Below are 20,620 nucleotides of genomic sequence, written 5' to 3'. Positions count from 1 at the left end.
ACACAAAATACACAACAAGTGCTTTACAAGTGCTTGCTGGCCATTGAAGTGTCATACTTTCTGAGGTGTGTTTCTGAGAGTTTAGCTAATTATCGTGGTGCCAAGGAGGATAGGACTGCTAAACTGCAAAGCATTGTCAGTAGGACATTGACAGACAACTAGATACACTTTTAATTATATTAGGTTAAATTTAATGTCAACATTTAAGCAGCAGAAATGCTTTAGTGTATTTCGCCAATGTTGAAAACATACATTTGAGTCAGTAGTGCGATAGCTGACTATCAAACTGCTAATATGCTAGCTATGCTGTAAACTGAAATGCAACTGACAAAAACAGCTAGGTTAATGCTAGGTTAGCTTAGCAGCATCTATGAAATGTGTAGCTAAAGCAACAAGCAATTAAACCAAATTCAGCCAAAAACATTTTGTCTAATCAACACGTCATCACTTACATTCTTAGCTTTTGTGAAGTGAAGCAGTATCCCCGTGGTGAATAAATACCTTAGAAGAACCCCAAAAGCAGCTTGTAGAAGGCTGTGAATCCCCAACGAACGTGACGGAATAAAAAATGGCGGCTCTAGCAGCGGGGCAGACAGTGATGTATTAGCAGAACGGGCAGACCCAGAGACCAGAGTTTTAGTACTAATTTAGGATAAACCGGTTCAAAAGTAGTCTTTTGAAGTTCACATTTGCTTCATATTTATTTGTGATGTAGAAGAGTAAGCAGAGCACAAACATTTCGGCTTCTTAGCTTCTTTAAGGGTGTTTTCTTCTGGATGGGCAGATACTATACAGTAACATAATAGTCTAATAGTCGCCATATCGTTGAATAAATACCTCTCTAAAAACAAAACCTTGTATTAGGGTTAGCTCGGTGAACTTAATAATCTGCACTGAGTGTTTAACTAGAATATTTTAAAACAGTTTCAGCTGGATATGTCTTTAGACTTGCAAGCAGCCCTGCAGCTGCAAACAGTAAGTTATTATTTTAACGAGACCACACCTTTTAAAGGGTGCATTGGATGTTGCAGATGTAGCATTGCGGATGTAGCTAAAGGATTATTTAAAGGAAACCCCCTTTTCCAAAGTCTAAAACACAGTGGTATGGACTATTTAAAATGTTGAGCAGTGGAAGTGGTAATAGGTTTTCTGGCTTGTTACTTGAAGAGTGCACAGGTAGTGAGTGAGAGCAGGATGAAATGAATTTAAGACCAATATGAAATCACAACTGGTGTTTATGATCTGTCACCAAGTACAGTTGATCTTACATGGCAAACATGGACTAGATGGTTTTGAGTGTATACATTAGTGTGCAGCAGGTTAATAGGTCAGGTTTCAAGGTAACCAGAGCACAGATGGGTGTGACCCTCCATCAAAATGCCATCCTATTGCTTCTCAGCACCAGCAGGTTCTGTGGTTAGAAGGGGAGTCCTGGGTCTGTGGTCCTCTTCTACCCTCTACAGGTAGCATGACAGAAATGTGCCTTCCATATAGCTTGTTGATGATTTAACATTTTATAGCAAATATACTCCTAATCATATACTGTACATTTGACATTGTCACTGACAGTTTTGCGGAACAGCAGATGATTTACTTTTTTTGTAACTTAGGTGGGTCCATTACAACAAACGTCTGTGCAGTACAGACAATACATTCCAGTACAATATATTTATAAGGCCGATCAAGCAATGATAATGTGACATATTGACCAATTAACCGTCTACATTTTCTAAAAAAGCTTAATAAATGAACAAAACATTGAAGCAAACACACAAATAAGCGTACGTAACTGAAAGTGGAAATTTAGAAATAAACAAATACAGACAATTATAAAAAGATTTTACATAAACAATTTTTCCAGAAAGACATTAATATAATTGCAGTAATAAAATTAGTTGCAATGATAAAACATGTATTCTAGAAATTCTTAATTTCTGTTTTATTTTTTATTTATTTTTTTAGATTATTGTTTTTGGCAATTTTAGGCCTTTATTTTTGGAGGACAGTTGAAGACATGAAAGGAAAGAGAAAGGGGGAACGACATGCAGCAAAGGGTCGCTGTTGGAGTCAAACCTGTGGCCGCTGCATCAAGGACTAAGCCTCTATATATGTGTGCACATTTTTTCACGCACTTTTATTTATACATTTATGAACATATTTATTTCAACATTTTTCTTCTGCCATATCTTGAAGTAATAGTTTGAAATAATAAACTTGATTATATAGCATATATTTACATTTTTAGGGTAAGTAAAATGGATGAAGTTCAGAGTTAATGCCTTGCTCAAGGGCACTGTAGCATGTTAGAGTCCTACACTTGGACCTCTAGTTAAAGGACTGTCTCTGCAAAATGGATGCAGTTATGTTAATAGCTTTTTCGTATCAATTATTTGTTGGGCATGTTTACCCCTTATTAATATTTTGATACTTTTTTTTCAAGCTGTGACTTGGCCACCAGTTTGTGTTGACGCTGTGACACTGAGAGACGGAGGGAGATGTAAGATCCTCTGCTTGTCTTATCCACTAAGATCTGCTGTTCTTTATGTGTATGTGTGTGTGGGATGGACAGTCTTTCCACCAGGTCAAAGGTCACCATTTACCCTGAATCCTCTTCCAAACGCCGGTCCGGTCCCGCCCAGTTTTTTTCATGTTACATAACACTGACCGCTGGAAGCCAACTCACAATAACCGAGGAATATATTTAAAGGTCTGCGTGCATACTAGTGCTGCCTATGTAACATATTTACAGCCTGGGCCTAATTGCCCTCCCCAGCACAAACAGATATTTACACACACTTTGCTGACGTCATACAGAACCTCTATTCCATGAAAGGAAATGATGTATTCCTTGTCCGAGGTCCTTACAGAGGGAGCTGTACGAATGTTATCACAGCAGCTGAACTGTGAAAGTACAGACTGTCATCAGCCAGTGGTGACACAAGTAGGTTTGTCAGATAGAAAAGCAGCAGGTGGAGCTACAGATAATGTCTAGCTTTCCTTCCACAGTCATGTACGAGCCAGACATCCGTCCTGAAGCACCAAGGAATTATACGCTATAAACCTTTTTAACCCTGCGAAACCTCCCAGTGATTCCATCAGTAAGATTGCATGTTGTTGATTTTACAACTGACTCTTCAAAACCCAAATAACGCAAAGGTTTTGAAAAATACCAAATCTATTGGGGTGAATTATGGCAAGATGTACATAAATACATTGTTTAAAAGGTGTTGAATGTTTGCATTTCATGCTGTTGTGTAGCTATAAGAACACGGTATCTGACGTTTTACTATTAATTAATTAAATTGGGTTATACCCACACGTTTAAATGGACTTATTGTAAGTAAGTAAAGTGTATTCCTAGAACACATTAAAACACAGCTTAAGCTAACCAAAGTGCTGTACAAAAAGCACTTAGGTGCTGTATGAAATGACATTGTAATGTAAAAGTAAAAAGTAGAAAGAAAACACAAAAGTCGGATCGTAAATCGCTTTGGGTTAAAGCATCTGAAAAATACATGTGATGGGAATAATACAAGATGCTCATAAACAGAGTATCTCTGCTTAGCAGCCTGTATATGTTGTTAATCACTATGATACACAGGCTGTTAAAATACATTATGATTGAGCAGAAGAGGAATATATTTAGGCTTTGTACTTTGCTTTCCAGTTGTCAATCCCCAAATTTAAAGTGTATCAGAGCTCACACCCTAACCAACAAGGTTTTGGGACTTTATTTGCCATTTAAGTGAAACCCGCTGGTGGTGAACCTGGAGGCAACAGGATTTACAAGCAGTCAAAGACCCTCTGAATGTCATTGGAAAGCAATTATTTTTGATCTCAGTAAGGCTGTGTGGGGTGAGTCATCATGATGGTATGGTGAATCCTTTGTAGGCAGGGATGCCATCCGGGTGGAAAACCCGGGGTGATTCAGGGAGCCCAGAGCTGGACCAGGGCCCTGGAACATGCCAGAGATCAGAGAGCTGTCACAGAGTCAGGTGGAACCAAGATTTCAAGCCTGTTGCTAAGCACCCCTAGTAGTCTGTCTTATTTAGGGAGTAGACACAGGTCATGGGCTCTGAGTTCTTCAACGTGTACAGTTCCCTTAAATGGATCACATTTTGCCTGAGTGTCAATACTGTACATCATGAAAGACTGGAATAGACTGCATGTTGCGCACTGACCACTACAAGAAATCATTCCCACCAAAGGCAATACATTTCAACACTAAGATTAATATACATCACAATACTGCGCTATAGTGCAACTTGCACAAGCATAGGTTTTACTTACGTATTTATGAATACGTATGTTGTACATTTTTATGCACCCCTCGTATTTACATCTTTACATTCTTTCCTTTGGTATTTTTTATTTATATTTTTTAATAGCAGTTCTAGTATTTTTCCTTTTTATTATTTCTTGTATTTTCTGTGTGGTGTGTGTCTTATATTTTGCTACAGTAGCACTGAAATTTCCCAGCTATGGATCAATAAAGTCTATCTAATCTAATGTAATTTTAAGATTCTGGAGATTAAACATATTTAGCGAATTTGTAGTGAAATGTTTCATTTCTATAAAAGACATATCAAAATCAATCTTTTTCTGAAAAGTTTGTCAGAAAAATTAAGTGCAGTAAAAAGTGTAAAATGTAGAGTTTCCAAATACAGACATACACAAGTAAAATGCAAGTACTTGTGTATGTACATGTGTCCTGTACTGAAGCAACTGCACTGTACTATACTGTACACAACAACAGCCAGTAGCGTGAGGCACACCTTTGTTGCATGTCACACAGTCTATTTTTGTGTCTCTGGGCTAAACCTCGTTGCATTCATGTTGTCCAGATCATTGCACTGGAGTGATATTGGATTACTGGAAAGCCTGTGGCACTAGAATAAGCATTATGTATTGTCTGTCTCTTCCTGCTGAGTAACTCTAGATGTGGTGAGATTGGCGAGGCCGCTGCGTCACTCTCATTCCTAAACGGTGCTTCTATACCACCCTGGCTCTCATCTTACCGTGTAACCTTTTCTGACTGAGGATTTCAGAGATTGTCCAACAGGGTACAGTTAAACCTCCCACTGCCCTCAACAGCAGACTCAGACCTATCAACCACCACCCTGCTCCTCTTCCTCATTGCTCTTTGTAGGGTCTGTTTTGCTGGATTGTTTTAGTCATTAAAATATCTGTGTTTAATGTTATCGGCCAACCATCACATTTTCAGACACCTAAACTAGTGGTTGTGTCAAGTCTGTGACAAGAAAAAAAATGGATGAGGGTGTAGTGACAACATGGAAATAGGGAATGTCAGTTTTTTAATTCTGTACTGTTTATTGAGGAAGCTTGGAAATTACAATTTTACACTGCACACAGGCCTGAAATATACACACACACACGCTAAGGACCTATTCATGCACAAATGGAGAGATGTCAGAGTGAGTGGGCTGCCAGTGCTGAACCAGCACCCTGAGCGGTTGGGGGGGGGGGGGGGGGGGGGGGGGGGGGGTACAGGGCCTTGAAGTGAACTGGCATCTCTCCAGCTACCAATCCATAATCACTTTGGTCTGTACTGGGACTTGAACCTGCGATCCTCCGGTTCCCAACTCAACTCCCTTCAGACTGAGCTACTGCCACCACACACTGCCACAGTTTCCCTCACTGAGTCCATTATTATTTACGTAGAGCCATAATGAGTGCTTTATGACTGTCATACCACAACCCCTTACTGCTATGATAAAGGAATACAGTGTTTAAAACTGCACTAATTAATACTGTATTTTGTATTTTAACAAAGAATGAAATGACAATGTGTGTAATGTGAACGGGGTTGAATGGAGAGACAATTTTCACATAACTGCAGTTCCCAACAGCTCTACAGAGCATCTTTCAGCTCTTTGTTCTGGTTACTGTTCTGATTCAGTTTCACCACTGTCATTCGTCGCAGCAGCAACAGCAGCCATTTGTTTTCAGTGTAAAAGCTTTGAAAAACTGACTTACCCTGAACAAACGGCAAGCAGCTCATGAAAATAGCGGAGCATTTAGCAGTTACAGAGTAATACTGAAACAGAGCTTAAAGTAGAGTGACTTTTGGACTTACATAGTCTTGCATTGCCAGACCGCCAGCGCTGCCGAGGAGGGTCTGGCTAGTCCACACAGCCTTTTGGGACAGGAGAGAAACATGTCCTGGTTTATTGACATTTCTTGAAACCAATCACAATCGTCTTGGGCGGGCTGAGCACCAGACAGAGTCACAGAGCAGCTGCAAAGTAGCCTCTGGAAGGAACTTGTTTTGATGGAGCATGTGTACGTTCAAAAGTTGTTGTAGCAACAGGAAACTCAGATAGGACAGAGAGTCTAGCTAGCGGTCTGGATTTACCCTGCAGAGATCTGAGGAGCAGTTAACCATAGTCCTCAGAAATCCACTGGAGTTCAAAATTTCAATACAAAAAAAGCGGAAGGTAATTGTCAGACCCGGCTGGGAGAAACAACCCAAACGCAGACAAGGAGTGAAATACCAACGAGAGTTTATTGATGATAGTTTGTGAACCAGATGACCAAATAAGGTGTGCAAGGGAGTGAAGATGAATCCCGAGGTGTAGAGTGATGATGTCGGTAGGAGAATTCCTATGATGCACAGACAGAGAGAGAGACGTTACCAAACACGAATACAGACACGAAGCAAAAGACAAACTAGCAAAAGTCAGATGAGGCGCCAAACACATACTATGAAGATTAACGATCCGACAGGGACTGGATGTCAGGTCACATTTTGACTGGTGGTGATGATGATGAGACACAGGTGGGTGCTGGTAATTAGGCTGAGCGTGTGGATGAATGAAGGAGACCACACCTCCCCAGGTTGCTTGGCTACAGGAACCGTGACGTAACAGACAGAGGAAAAACAGACACACAGACAGCAAAAAGAATCAGAGTGAGGGGTGCCTGACAGTAATGGAACGCCGTGGATATAGACTAGGACTTATACGACTTCAAATGATGCTAATGTTACATTGCATGTGCTAGATGTATAAATGAGCAACTGCTGATTACGTTGTTTGACATAATAACTTCATATGGTGATAATACGTTGTGTTTATAGCTCATTTTACTGCCCCCAAGCAGCCAAAAAGTGAATTGATGCTGCTGTAGGTGTGTTTGGCGTTAATTGGTCTGGTCAGTTTCGATAAACTGGTCATGTAGCATGATTCAGCAGTATTGTTGCTATGGTTACCTGCAGTTTATTCTACCTTGCTCACTATCTGTTGTTTGACGAATCTTGCCAGCCAATTAGAAATACTTATTGTCCATGTGTCTTATTTTGTGAACCAGCATGCAGAGCGATCAAAAAGAAAGTTCCCATTAAAAGCTTATTTTGTGCGATTCATCCATCGAGATAGTGACTTTTGATGAGATTTGCTGAAGTTCAGAAATGTTAGTTACTGCGTTATTGTGGGAGTTGTTATTGGTGTTTTATTTATTTATTTTAATTTAATAATTCAGAACAATGCACATTAATGAACAATGTACAACAGTACATGTAAATGTGCCAGATTGTAGCCCGAGGGCTAATTTCCATCTACAGTCCAATCGGCCAGGTTGGAATTACAGTAAAAAAGGCACAGGATCGTAACATTTAGTATATGAAAACATTAAGAAACAAAAAAAAAGAAGAAAATAACAAAAACAAAACAAGAACAGGACAATACATCAGTAGAAATTAAAATGGGAACACAAGTTGGCAATGGTTACACGTTTGGTTAGCTCTAAGCTGCAGCTTCACCTGGCTCTTAAGGGAGGCCAAAGTGGGACGCTCCCTTATAGTTGGGGGAAGTGTGTTCCATAATGCACTTTGCATCTTTAATGGATAGGGCAATATGGCTGAAGGAGGTTTTAAAGGGGTAATTTGGTTTCACCAAAGTCGCACAATCACACAAGCAAACTAACCGATAGACCCACAAATCCTGTGTTTTGCGAGGTAAAATTTGCTGTTTTTGTCAAAGGAGCCTGGTGGCTTTGAAGAAAGGATAGATGGATGTAATGGCTGTAGCTCTCTGTCGGAAAGGGCTGTCTGACGGCAAGGTAAAGCAGTGAAAATATATGTACATACAAATATAGCGTACACCTACACATTTTTAGGTGTCAATATACACTCACCAAAAGGATTATTAGGAACACCTGTTTAATTTCTCATTACTGCAATTATCTAATCAACCAATCACATGGCAGTTGCTTCAATGCATTTAGGGGTGTGGTCCTGGTCAAGACAATCTCCTGAACTCCAAACTGAATGTCAGAATGGGAAAGAAAGTTGATTTAAGCAATTTTGAGCGTGGCATGGTCGTTGGTGCCAGACGGGCCGGTCCGAGTATTTCACAATCTGCTCAGTTACTGGGATTTTCACGCACACGGGTTTACGAAGAATGGTGTAAAAAGGGAAAAACATCCAGTATGCAGCAGTCCTGTGGGCGAAAATGCATAGTTGATGCTATAGGTCAGAGGAGAATGGGCCGACTGATGTTTTCTTGGCACACTTTAGGCCCCTTAGTGCCAACTGGGCATGGTTTAAATGCCACGGCCTGCCTGAGCATTGTTTCTGACCATGTCCATCCCTTTATGGCCACTGTACCCCTCCTCTGATGGCTACTTCCAGCAGGATAATGCACCATGTCACAAAGCTCCAATCATTTCAAATTGGTTTCTTGAACATGACGATGAGTTCACTGTACTAATACAGTATTATGCAGGATTCTAATCATCCTGCACACAACCTCTTCTCCCACCTTCCATCAGGGAGACGGTTGCAGAGTATCCCAACGCGCACATCACGTTTTAGAGATAGTTTTTATCCTCAGGTAATCAGGTTGTTGAATGATAGCGCAGCAGGAAGGAGGGCTGGGGTCTGTATTTAGTTACTTAGCCACTGTTTATTGTGGTGGTTAAATGGTTTTATGTTTTTAAACTATTTATTGATTGTTACTGTTGACTGGTGCTGAGAGAGTGCAATAGGGCATGCTGTATTTCATTGCTGTGGTACTTGTACTAAAGTGCATATGACAATAAAATTTTGAACTTGAACTTAAAATGGCCCCCACAGTCACCAGACCTCAACCCAATAGAGCATCTTTGGGATGTGGTGGAACGGGAGCTTCGTGCCCTGGATGTGCATCCCACAAATCTCCATCAACTGCAAGATGCTATCCTATCAATATGGCCCAACATTTCTAAAGAATGCTTTCAGCACCTTGTTGAATCAATGCAACATAGAATTAAGGCAGTTCTGAAGGCAAAAGGGGGTCAAACACAGTATTAGTATGGTGTTCCTAATAATCCTACAGGTGAGTGTGTATTGTGCTGCCCCCCACCCCCAGCAGCACATTGCTTAGCTTCCTCACTTCAACATATCTGAACTATCTCTTTAAGCTCTGACATACAAAGACAAATTCGTGTTTACAAACCAGGTTAGTGTGAAAGCTCTTCCTGCTCAGTGATCTCCTTTGTCCGTTGGGTGTATTTCCACACTATGTACTCTGTCTGCACTTCACAGTGTCCTCTTTCATTCTCACCTTAGCTGGTAAACAGGCACCGGGGGATATGAGAGTTAAAGCTGGCAGCTGATGCGCTGTCTGTACTGGGAACAGTGCGAGGGACAGGGCTATAGGTCAAGTTTTTCCGGTGCTGACAGATGGGTGACAGTGTATAGGCACCGGCGCTTTCTCACCCTGCCCACTCCAGATATCACTATTCTGAGACATGGAAAGGTTTGAGGCCAATGTTCACGCTCAGACACGTCTCAATCAGTGTCAGTCGCTTGTGTCTGTTCCTGAAAATGAACTTCCGCATCCATGTGTATATCTGTGTCGGGCCATCCTCTCTAATTGTAAGTAACAACACGTGCCGTAAGTTTCCTCTCCCACAATCCTCTTCTCCTCTGTATCAACAGTTCTTAGGTGTCAGTGGTGTCACCTGTTTCCTGTTGTCTTCTGTTGCCGTGTCCCTCCATGGTGCACGGACAGTGAATCTATATTGGGAACTTTCCAACTCCAAATGAAACCACTATTATTCAAATTTCTCTAGCTAAACGTTCTCCTCTTTGTAAAATGTTAACGTAAAAACCTTCTGTTTTAACGTCACTTTTTTTTAACCAAAAGTTATTTGTATTTAAATACAACATTGATTATAGAAACAAACTTTTTGTATGCGATTTAAAAAAATTGGGCTGGATCTAACAATTCATTCTAAAGATGTGAACAATAGGTGGAATTTTAAATAACAACATGAACAACAAACAGATAATTAACAGTATGTAAACAAAATACGGAAGAATATTTTCCTTTACATCAATCTTTAGTATTCATATGTAAACCTAAGTAAAATAAAAATAAAATTAAACCATAAACCACCTATATATATATATTTTTTTTTACTTGGATGCTTGCTTAGTCTATACTTCTTGTACTGTATATTTGTCTTTATACTTGTTTCTTTAAATAACTAAATAATAACTGAATAAGATGAGATAAAATAATAATTTAGGAACTCATTTTTGTCCAATTAACTTTTGAGTTTGGTCATTGTGATCTTTTTTAAAAGGTTTTGACATGTAATAACTGATATAATAAACATCCTGAGACAAATTACTAGCATTCTATTTTTTGAAAAAATGTAAAATTTAAGTTAAAATACAATTTAAGTTATTTGAAGTTAATAACTATTTTTTGTAAGTCTTGACCTTGGGAATGCAATTATGCAATGTTCTGCTGACACATCAAGAAATCAGTTGTGACAACCATGTGACATTTAAGGAGGTTCAGAAATACCCACAATGCTTTCGTCTCTAACAGGTTCAAGTGCACGCTTGCACCTGTCACCCCTCTCTCCCTGTTATGGAACAATGTGAAAAACATATACTCCATATAGAATCTAAACATAAGATCATTGTTTTGCGTAACATACTGTATACTCAGACCACATCTGCTTCTTTAACTTTGCATAAGGGGTGTCCACTGTTCTTTTTTTTGTTGGCTGAACATTTAATTTTTTTGTCTTATATTTTATGGCGTCATATTTCAATCCTAGATTCTTGGGATTCTGACACCTGACTGAAGGACTTTTGAAGAGTCTCAAATGTCACATGCCGACCCTCTCCAGCATCTCCCCCTAACTCACGTCAATCTCCAACTGCAAACCAGAGCCCCCGGCTCTTATCACTGACCACTCAGTCCCTGACGTCCACGGGGGGCTGCACTTCAATTTGGAGGACAGCCATTTGCTATTCTTAAAACTCTGCTCTGTGGTTCAGTGTTGAGAGGGGGAGAGATCTCCGTTCTCCCTCTGTTGCCAGTGGCTTTGTCTGGTAACATGGTTTTTGTTGTCGTTTCCATCGAGCCTGCATGAAAGTGAAGGTACTTGATTAGTAAGTGAAACATTTTTTTTTTGCTGTTTGCGAGGAGGTTTGCTGTGAATCAGTCATGAGCTCCAGCCTTGTCAACTCTTTAGCCAAAGTCTATGATCCAAATCCTCTTCACGCTCAGAAGCCTGGTGGAAGGAAGCTCTCGCTCAATGGATCAGACAAGTCCCAAGCTTCTTCATCGTCACCTTCCTCCCCTCATGATGCCGCCCTGCGCTTCGTGGAGAGCCGAATGGACTCACTGAGCTCTCAGATGGAGTGTTTGCTCAACATGCAGCATACCGTCCTGACCCGGCTGGATGGCTTGTCCCAGGACGTCAGGGTTATGGGTCAGGATCTGGCCTCTATGCGTGAAGATGGCCATGGGGGGAGACACGGGTCCGGGGTGGAGGCGGCATGCAGGGAGCTGCTTGGGGCCGCAGAGAGGGCCAGCAAGCGGATGGAGAGTCAGGGACGCAGGCTGGAAGGGGTGGAGAGGCTGATGGAGGGCACCCAGCAGGTGATCAGCTTCATTGGGGAGGTGGTGAAGAGCTCCAGGCTGGTGGAGCTGCTGTTTAAACAACCTGGAAAGAAGGCTAAGAAGAAGGTGAGAGGTTTAACACCCTTATAAGCCAGGTTTTCCTACAAGAAGTGGCCTCAAAATCAAATGTTTTCCCAGCTTCTGTTTTCATTTCCAACGTACAGTACTTTGAGAAAGTTGCATTGCAATGTTCTCATAGTGGTTCTCTTACTGTTTGTCACCAATGGCAACATAGTGAGAGGTCTAATTGCATGGTGATCATAGTGCCAGATGCATTAAGTGTTGTCCGAAAGGTTGCAAATCCTCTTGATGGAATATGTGACCTGTTTGCAGTGACATTATGAATAACTGGCTCTGAAACCTGAAGGATGGTTTTGGAAAAATACATACACTACACATTTGGATGGCTTTAACTAGTTTTTGTAAGTCTCTCTTTGCATGTCAAGCAGACTCATTCCTTTATGTTCTAATATAGCTCCTTGTACATCTATCATTAGCTCTGCTTTACCTCAACATGTCATTAATGTTAAGTAATTTTCCCCTGTGCTGTGACTGTCATTTGCCTCTGAGGTGTAAATGATTAGAGTCAGACTGATTATCTTATCCCACCCACGTCTTTATCAGCGGTGGGTTGGACTGCAGCTGCACAGGCTCAGCTTAGCACTCATCTGGCCTGTTCTGAATACGTGACATTACTGCATTAATTGATAAGATGGAATGGCTTTCTTGTGTTAAGCCACATACTTGATGCATGTTGGGCAATATGAAGAATGTACCGAGCACTGTTGCATAAGCTTTTACTGCCATACCTTTCCAAAACATCTGCAATGACGATGTTTGCGTGTGAGATGGATTATCTTACATGTTTGAATTCTGATTCAGAAGCTGTTTAGGAATGACTTTGTGTTTAAGCAAACATATTTATTCTATATTAAATGACAAAGAAGCCGTGGCAGGGATTAACCAAACTTCTTTTCTTCCATCCTGTAAAGTGTCATGCATTGAAAATGTTGACTTCCCATATGTTATTTTTTTTTTATCGTAGCTGTAATGTATATGTGGGGAAGTGAATAAAACTGTTTCCTGTGTAGTGTGGCATGCGTCTGCCACAGATGATATGTGACCTTTCCTCTTGCTCCTGGAGGAGGCATCCGTCCCATAGAACATTATACTTGAGTTACGGGGGCGACCGTAGCAACACTAACAAACACTTTGACGTATATCACTAAACTGTTGCCGTCAGAAGCCAGACTCATAAATTACTTTTGACCCTCTTTGACGAGTGGAAAATAATTTTGGCAAATATAAGAACTCAGAGGTTGGACATTTAAACCAGGTTCAAGTTGTGTTCACCTCTGTCACTTACTAGATCCATTGTCTAATGCTTTATACTTTCTTTCTTCTTTCTGCAACAAGGCAAAGGATGACAAGGAGAAAGCCAAACTGAGCCTGAAGGGCTTAAAGGCCCAGAAGAAGAGGAGACCTGCAGACACATCAGGTAAGCTCAAATAGGAAATAACACTAAATCTCATCTGAGTTCATGCAGAGACATTCACAGCATATTTGACCATCTGCCGGAAGAGATGCGGACTACAGCCTGACCGATACTGGATCTTTGCAGCAAATGTAGTTATTTGGGTGTTTAATATCTGATAATATGTCGGCTGATTGTGTTTTCTTGTTCTTTTTGTTACATAAACACGTGACTTGAACAAACATTTATAATACATACTTCTTCAAATGGGTTTTTGTTTTTTATTGTGACCAAAATACACACTGAGTGAGAGGGACATTTTGTAGTGAAAGTCAACTTGCCAGTGCTCTCTAGTGGACAGCATATGCAATAGCAGTTTCTTGATATCCTCAAACCTCAATTTTATTTTGCCAAGCATTAGCATCCCTAGAGCCCTTGGTGAGGTTAAGATATTGCATAAATTATATACTTCTACTGTATGTATCATGAGTAAATTTTATCCATTCCAGGGTTGTTAAGTTTTAAAACACATTGAATGCTACAGTTTTGGAGGTTTCAATACAATAGCAATAATATCCCTAATGGTTGTTTGCTTTGGTTTTCCCGGGTCAGACACTTCCTCACTGAATGAGCCAGTGCTTCAGGAACAGGTGGAAAAGCTCAACAGGCAGAACACTGAACACTCCCATGGAAAAGCAGAGGCTGACAATCAGAGGAAGGAGGAGAGAGGAAGCGGAGAACAAAGACAGGAGTCGGCGGAGCTGATCCTGGATGGACCACACACCTCTGCTGCCCAGTCAGAGGACAGGAAGGAGCCAACTAAGGAGAAGGAGGAGGAAGAGGAGGAGGGCATCTTTGAGGACTCAGAGTCTGAGCATGAACAGGGGAAGGCAGAAGATGTTCGTCCAGCACAGGCTGGCAAAGTGGAGGATGATGGGAAGAAAAAGCATAAAGGAGAGGCAGAAGAGTCGTCACAATCAGACAACGCCCTAAATGTCAATGCAGAAATCAGCAAGACCTCTCTCCTATCACAGGAAAGGTATTTCCAGCCAATTCATGTAAATCATATCTGTACTAGTTTCAATATTGTGTTTTTTAAGGTAGTTATGAGTAAATGATTTGGGGGTGAGACAAGAAAAATAAAACAAAATGAAATAAAGTAAAACATGCAAGTGCTTAATGTGGTCTTTCTAGCTCTGAGGAGGTGGGCGATGTGGCCACATGCAGCAAACGCCGTGTCACAGAAGAAGAGTCGGTGAAGGACGACCTGAAAAAGAGCAGAGTGGAAGACGGTGAAGTGAAAAATGCTGATGGGAAGGTGGTGGAGGGGCGCGAGCCTCAGGCCTCCAAATCTGATGAAGGAAAGACAGAGGTGGAAGAGGAAGGGAAGGAGGAAGAGTCAGCTGTGAAGGAGTTTATAATTGGTGAGACGTTATGTTTTTACAGTGCATGATAAAAAACTGTGCAAGAAAACACTCAAGTCCTTAGTTCTGTAGGAAATATGGGGGTTTTCTAACTAATGTGTGACATTCCACTATTATTTTGAAATTTGGACCCTGGCTCAAGATTGTCAAATGCCCATGTACAACTATTTCTTTGGTGTGGTTGATAGAAAAAGGACAAAGAGGCCAGATAATGTAACAGTGTGTAACACACTTCAACATCGACTTTGTTTTAAGGGGTCTGCTGTATTTGCTTCCATGCACATTGGTTTGATAACATTTACATTTAGTAAAATACAAGATCTTTCCAAAACTGTTTGGAAATGATGAAATTAGTGTAACCATAAGTGTACAGTTCAGGCAAAAAGCAGATTATATTCATAAAAGATGCATGCTGTGTGCATGACCTCAATATTTAAAAATTCCTGGCTCCGGTCCTGGTTGTATTAGACCCAACTTGGTTGTTAGTTGGGAACATTTAACAATTCATGCCTCAGACTTTGAAGGTGTCATGACACCATGGCTGTTCAGGTGTCATTGACACGTCAGTCAGAGCAGACAATGAGCCGTTGGCATGCTGCTATTTGATCCACTTTGTTTCTGGGGAACCGAGGTCTCTTCCTCCGTCCTCTGTTCCATACTCTGTTCTCAGCAACAACAGCAAATCACTTCTTTTCATTCAAGTAGTCTATATTTCTTTATGGTTTCTTCAGACTCAAGCCCCCCGCCGTTAGCACCTTTCGACCACCGCATCGTGACTCCCAAACCCCATCAGATAGCCAGCTATTACACTATCAACAGAGACGAGGTCCTGGGAGGGTGAGTACCACCGAATACCCGGCTCTGAAGAGTTTGTTTTCATTTCACTTCAACACATCGGCCCTCTCTAATGAAATGACAGAGGATTTCACAGCCTGTGAGGGGGTGCCTAATAGTTCTTGTGAAATAGCGTGCCTCTCTGATATAATAGGCCAGTGCTAAATCCTGCTTCTCAGGCTGGAGATTACCCCTCAGCACGCAAGCACAATTTTCAAATTGCTGACATAATGGCACAGACTGAAGGAGCCATTAGGATTATTAATAATTACTTTTTAATCGATTAATTTTTTAATCTTTTTTTAACAATTAATCAATTATTGTTGGTCTGTAAAAATAGACCAACAATATATATACATGGAAGTTTACTTCGCGGGTTCGACTCCGACCTGCGGCCCTTTGCTGCAGGTCATTCCCCCTCTCTCTCCCCTTTCATGTCTAAATCTGTCCAATGAAAATAAAGGCCTTAAATGCCTTTGAAAAAAGTATAAAAAAATAGTAAAAAACGTGATAATCACCAGTTCGCAAAGCCTAAAATTACATCTTAAATTTGTGTGTTTTGGTCAAACCAGTAGTCCAAAATCCCATTTACTATGATAATGAAACAAAGAATAGCAGATGCTTTTTTTTTTTAGATGCTGGAACCAATAATTATTAATTATTTTGGAATTTGACCATTATGATTAAAGAAAAAAATCATCTTGATATTGTTTCTGTTGATCGTGTAATTTTTAATAAATAAATAAAGGTGGTACATCTTCACGTGCAGATGTGTTTGACTCATGTTTGCTTTTCTTTCATCAGGGGACGTTTTGGACAAGTCCACAAGTGCATAGAGAACTCATCCGGTCTGATGTTGGCTGCCAAGATCATCAAAGCCAGGAGCCAGAAAGAGAAGGTGCAGTATTGATCGGCCTGTGAATACTGAATACATAACAGAATGCATGTAGAGCAGCGGCACTGAGATGCCTGTCACCCCAGACGGTCTAATGGATGGTTATGTTCAGCATTGCTAAGAACCATGAAGGATTACTTTTTAAAATTAGATACATCAACAGCCCAGAGGGCGTGGGCATGTGGCAGTTTGACAACCTCATTGTGACTTTTTTTTCCTCTGGGACATCTGAAGTGATGTGAAAGAGGTCAGATGTCCCAGCAGAGCTCTAAGGTAACATTATCATCTTGATATTGAAAAGACTCAGAGACGACCGAAAGCCCTCCAAACACAGCTAAATCCTTGGCTATGGCTCACGTTGCTGCCAGTGATGATCCATGACAAAACTGACTGTGTTGACATTCCTGTGATACTATAGTGTGCAAGCATGAAAGCCTGTGCTACAGTAAGACCTCAAAAAGCTACAACAAGCAGATGATGCAAGCAGATCTTCATTCATTAAGTTACTCCATGCTCTTTTTCCAAATTTATCTCCTGCAAAATTTTGCAATCCTACATCAGAATCAGGATAAGATTTATTGCCAAGTAGGTTTTCACAAACAAGGGATTTGCCTTGGTGTTTTGGTGCATAACAATGAACATGGTGAAAGAAAATAAAAATGAAAGCAAGTACTGCAGAAGTTAAGATATAGTGTAGATAAATTACAACAAAAATGTGAAATAATCTAAAAATATGTACAATGTGTTTAAAATGAAAGAGCTGCAGTAATGTGCAACACATTTACATAAATATTAAATTAAACATTAAATTACATTTATTTAGCTGACAACATTGTGCAAAGCAACTTACAATAATTGCATTCAACCATGTTAATATAACCCCAAAATTCTGGCTCGCAAAGGAGAGTAGATCAGTACACACTGAGACGTCCATTTCTGTTTGTAAAAATGAAAACAGTAATGTTTTAAATAAAACTCCAATCAGTAACTCCGAATTTACGAAGAAATTACAAAGCATGGCGATAAAGCTTAATTTCAGGGCTTATCATTACATTTTGTGCTCCATGTCAGGGTGCTTAATTCAGATCCTGTTCTGCTTTTTATAGAAGTCTCTTACACATTTTAAAAAGGTGATGCATCACACTGGGAACTAGCCTGATGTCACTCAGAGAGCGAGGGCTGATTTTGTGAGATTTATTGTGCTTGGCTTTTGTCATTTATGGACTTCCCTTCCTATTTTCAATTTACCAGTCTCAAAGTTTCTAAGAATCTACTTCTACCACTCCTAAAGGTAGCCCGTGGTCTGGCTATCACCAGACCAAGCTTAATAGATTTGAGACTGAGCGTTGGTCTGGGGAGTCTGCTCTGTTTTCTCTGCACAAGAGGCGTGACCAATGGGCATAGTTCAAATGACTCTGTAATAAATTGGAAAGTCCTTCAATGATCCAATGATCCGGGTGACGTAGGGCGCCGGCAGGGGTTTACCCAGTCTTGGTAGCCTAGGGACCAACTCCAGATCTGAGCCAGTGATCAAGGGCACCGACTGGAGAACCTAGTACGTGTTTTTAGATGGTGGCGGAAACTGGAGCACCATGCCCACGCACACATGGGGAGAACATACAAACTCCACACAGAGAGGCCCGGAACGACCTGGATTTGAACCCAGAATCTTCTTGTTGTGAGGCCACAGTGCTAAGCATCGGGCCACCCCACATACTGCACCAGTATACTATACTGTGTGAGTTAACTGACTTGTATGTCTTTCTGTCTTTTGTCTGTCTGTCTCTCAGGACGTGGTGAGGAATGAGATGCAGGTGATGAACCAGCTAAACCACGCCAACCTCATCCAGCTGTATGCCGCCTTCGAGTCGCGTCACGACATCATCCTGGTCATGGAATAGTAAGTCAGGGTACCTGCATGCATGCACAGTAGGCCCTATGTTTTTATTTGCCAATAAAACAAAGAGCTCTTTCTTGCTGTAATTGTTTGTGTGTGTGTGTGTGTGTGTGTGTGTGTGTGTGTGTGTGTGTGTGTGTGTGTGTGTGTGTGTGCTTCCCTTTCTGCCGTAGTGTGGAGGGAGGAGAGCTGTTTGACCGCATCATTGATGAGAACTACAACTTGACAGAGTTGGACACAGTGCTGTTCATACGCCAGATCTGTGAAGGGCTGCAGTACATGCATAAGATGTACATCCTGCATCTCGACCTTAAGGTACACCTGCTCCAATTTAGAATCTTGTGTTATGTAGTATATCATGTATATGTATGACTATATGTGTATATCACACAGTCAGCAAAATCCCTGGAGTAGGTAGGTAGGCAGGCAGGTCAGTGGGTAAGAAAGTAAACTAAACTATTCATAAAACACCTTTCAAAACCAGGGTTACAAGGTGCTGTACAGTGGAACATTGAGAAAAACGTACAAAAACAAAGTATTGATCATAATCAAAACTGCAAAATAAAAGGCAATCAGACGTTAAACACTCTGATCAATAGAAACCATCCAGGAGGCACAACACACTTCCAAGGACAATGTACAAATGAAACAGATGACTTCTTAACAGCATCTTAAAACAAGCGACTGGGTTTACTATTTGTCAACTCAGTATTTTTTTCAGTTATTCATATTCTCTTTGTGTGCAGCTCTAGCTCACTTCTTAGTAATGTTAAACTATAATAAATACTCTACTGTGGCTTCTTTAAAAAAAAAACACACACATCAGAAATCTCCTTGTGGATGACAAGATTCTCTAGTACAAACAATGCTTTCCATCCTGTTTTAATGGTTACAGCCATCCCAGAGGGAGGAATTCGTCTAAAAATAATATACAAAAACTGAAATTTAACATAAATGTGTTGTAATCCGCCCCTTTTGTTCCTTTTTAGCCGGAGAACATTCTTTGTGTCAGCAGAGTGACTAACAAGATTAAAATCATAGACTTTGGACTGGCCAGAAGGTAAAAACTATCATCTATTTACAGTTTAATATTTTGTTAACTTTCATCATTCACAACAGGACTTTCTCAAGCTCAGCTGTATCTCTGAGGATTTCTGCTTGTTTGTTTCTGACAGGTACAAACCCAGAGAGAAGCTCAGGGTCAACTTTGGAACGCCTGAATTTTTAGCTCCTGAGGTCATCAACTACGAGTTTGTTTCATTCCCCACAGACATGTGGAGCCTTGGCGTCATCACTTACATGCTGTGAGTTGGATGCTCATTCACAAACGTATATACATATATAAATATATGTATAAAGACACAGTAGCGTCCCTGACCTCTGTTTCCTCTCCGTGCAGGCTCAGTGGCTTGTCTCCGTTTCTAGGGGACGATGACAACGAGACACTGAACAACATCCTGGCCTGTCAGTGGAACTTTGAGGAAGAAGAGTTTGCGGACATCTCGGATGAAGCCAAAGACTTCATCACCCTTCTGCTGGTGAAGAGTAAGAGCTGGAGGATGAGCGCAGCAGAGTCCCTCAGACACCCCTGGCTGTCAGACCGAGGTCTGCACTATCGACTCAACCAGAAGGTAAAAACGTGTTTACGACCGCCCTAATGTGCTGTGACAGCGAGCTGATCTGGTCAGAGCTCTGACCATGCATGACTCCTGCCACAGCAAAGGGCAGTAGCATCATGCAAAACACAACAGCTGGCCAATCAGAGCTCTTGTTGCCCCTCTGTGGGTTCATTTGTAGGTGGTACACTGCTTATTTAACCCTTGTGTTGTCTTCCTGTCAAAATTTAAAATTAACACTTTTGTTGGGGCTTTTTATCAATGTTTTTAAATTTTTCTCACGTTTTTGTCTAATTTTTTCAACACTTTTGACGCTTTTTTTCAATGTTTGTCACTTTTCTTTTCTTTTTTACATTTTCAACACTCCGTAACACTAACTTATTAACTTTAGTTTTACAGTTATTTTTGTTTTTCATGGTCAATAAACCTCATTTATAGGAAGTTATACCAAATGTTTAAGTTAGAAAAGCAGAAATTAGGAATTATTTAGACTAAAATTAAGGAAAGGAAAGTAAGGAAAGTATGATGATGGATAATCACAGACTGGAATATG

General features: G+C 40.7%; 1 protein-coding gene and 2 long non-coding RNA genes across 5 annotated transcripts in view; 2 read left to right on the top strand and 1 right to left on the bottom strand.

Annotated features, from left to right (window-relative positions):
- The window catches only part of LOC116695574 (uncharacterized), a 19,457-nt gene extending 18,870 nt beyond the window's left edge, over window positions 1–587 (bottom strand). The window contains exon 1 of the long non-coding RNA XR_004333497.1: window positions 453–587. This is a non-coding gene — a long non-coding RNA (uncharacterized LOC116695574). The remainder of the gene's footprint in view (window positions 1–452) is intronic.
- mylk4b (myosin light chain kinase family, member 4b) overlaps window positions 1–20,620 on the top strand; it is a 36,514-nt gene that overhangs the window by 14,253 nt on the left and 1,641 nt on the right. For 2 of the 3 annotated variants that reach the window (XM_032525894.1, XM_032525895.1), the window contains 10 exons: window positions 13,344–13,425; window positions 14,014–14,440; window positions 14,596–14,825; window positions 15,557–15,662; window positions 16,464–16,557; window positions 18,345–18,454; window positions 18,625–18,766; window positions 19,441–19,511; window positions 19,627–19,755; window positions 19,851–20,082. In XM_032525894.1, coding sequence (XP_032381785.1) covers window positions 13,344–13,425; window positions 14,014–14,440; window positions 14,596–14,825; window positions 15,557–15,662; window positions 16,464–16,557; window positions 18,345–18,454; window positions 18,625–18,766; window positions 19,441–19,511; window positions 19,627–19,755; window positions 19,851–20,082 — 1,623 coding nt within the window. Of the gene's footprint in view, window positions 1–11,240; window positions 11,994–13,343; window positions 13,426–14,013; window positions 14,441–14,595; window positions 14,826–15,556; window positions 15,663–16,463; window positions 16,558–18,344; window positions 18,455–18,624; window positions 18,767–19,440; window positions 19,512–19,626; window positions 19,756–19,850; window positions 20,083–20,620 lie in introns of those variants that run through there. The other variant, XM_032525893.1, reaches the window with a different exon arrangement.
- The window catches only part of LOC116695575 (uncharacterized), an 859-nt gene continuing 331 nt past the window's right edge, over window positions 20,093–20,620 (top strand). The window contains exon 1 of the long non-coding RNA XR_004333498.1: window positions 20,093–20,273. This is a non-coding gene — a long non-coding RNA (uncharacterized LOC116695575). The remainder of the gene's footprint in view (window positions 20,274–20,620) is intronic.

Source organism: Etheostoma spectabile, chromosome 9, assembly GCF_008692095.1.
Source record: "Etheostoma spectabile isolate EspeVRDwgs_2016 chromosome 9, UIUC_Espe_1.0, whole genome shotgun sequence".
NCBI lineage: Eukaryota > Metazoa > Chordata > Actinopteri > Perciformes > Percidae > Etheostoma > Etheostoma spectabile.
This window is presented reverse-complemented; position numbering and strand designations above follow the sequence as displayed.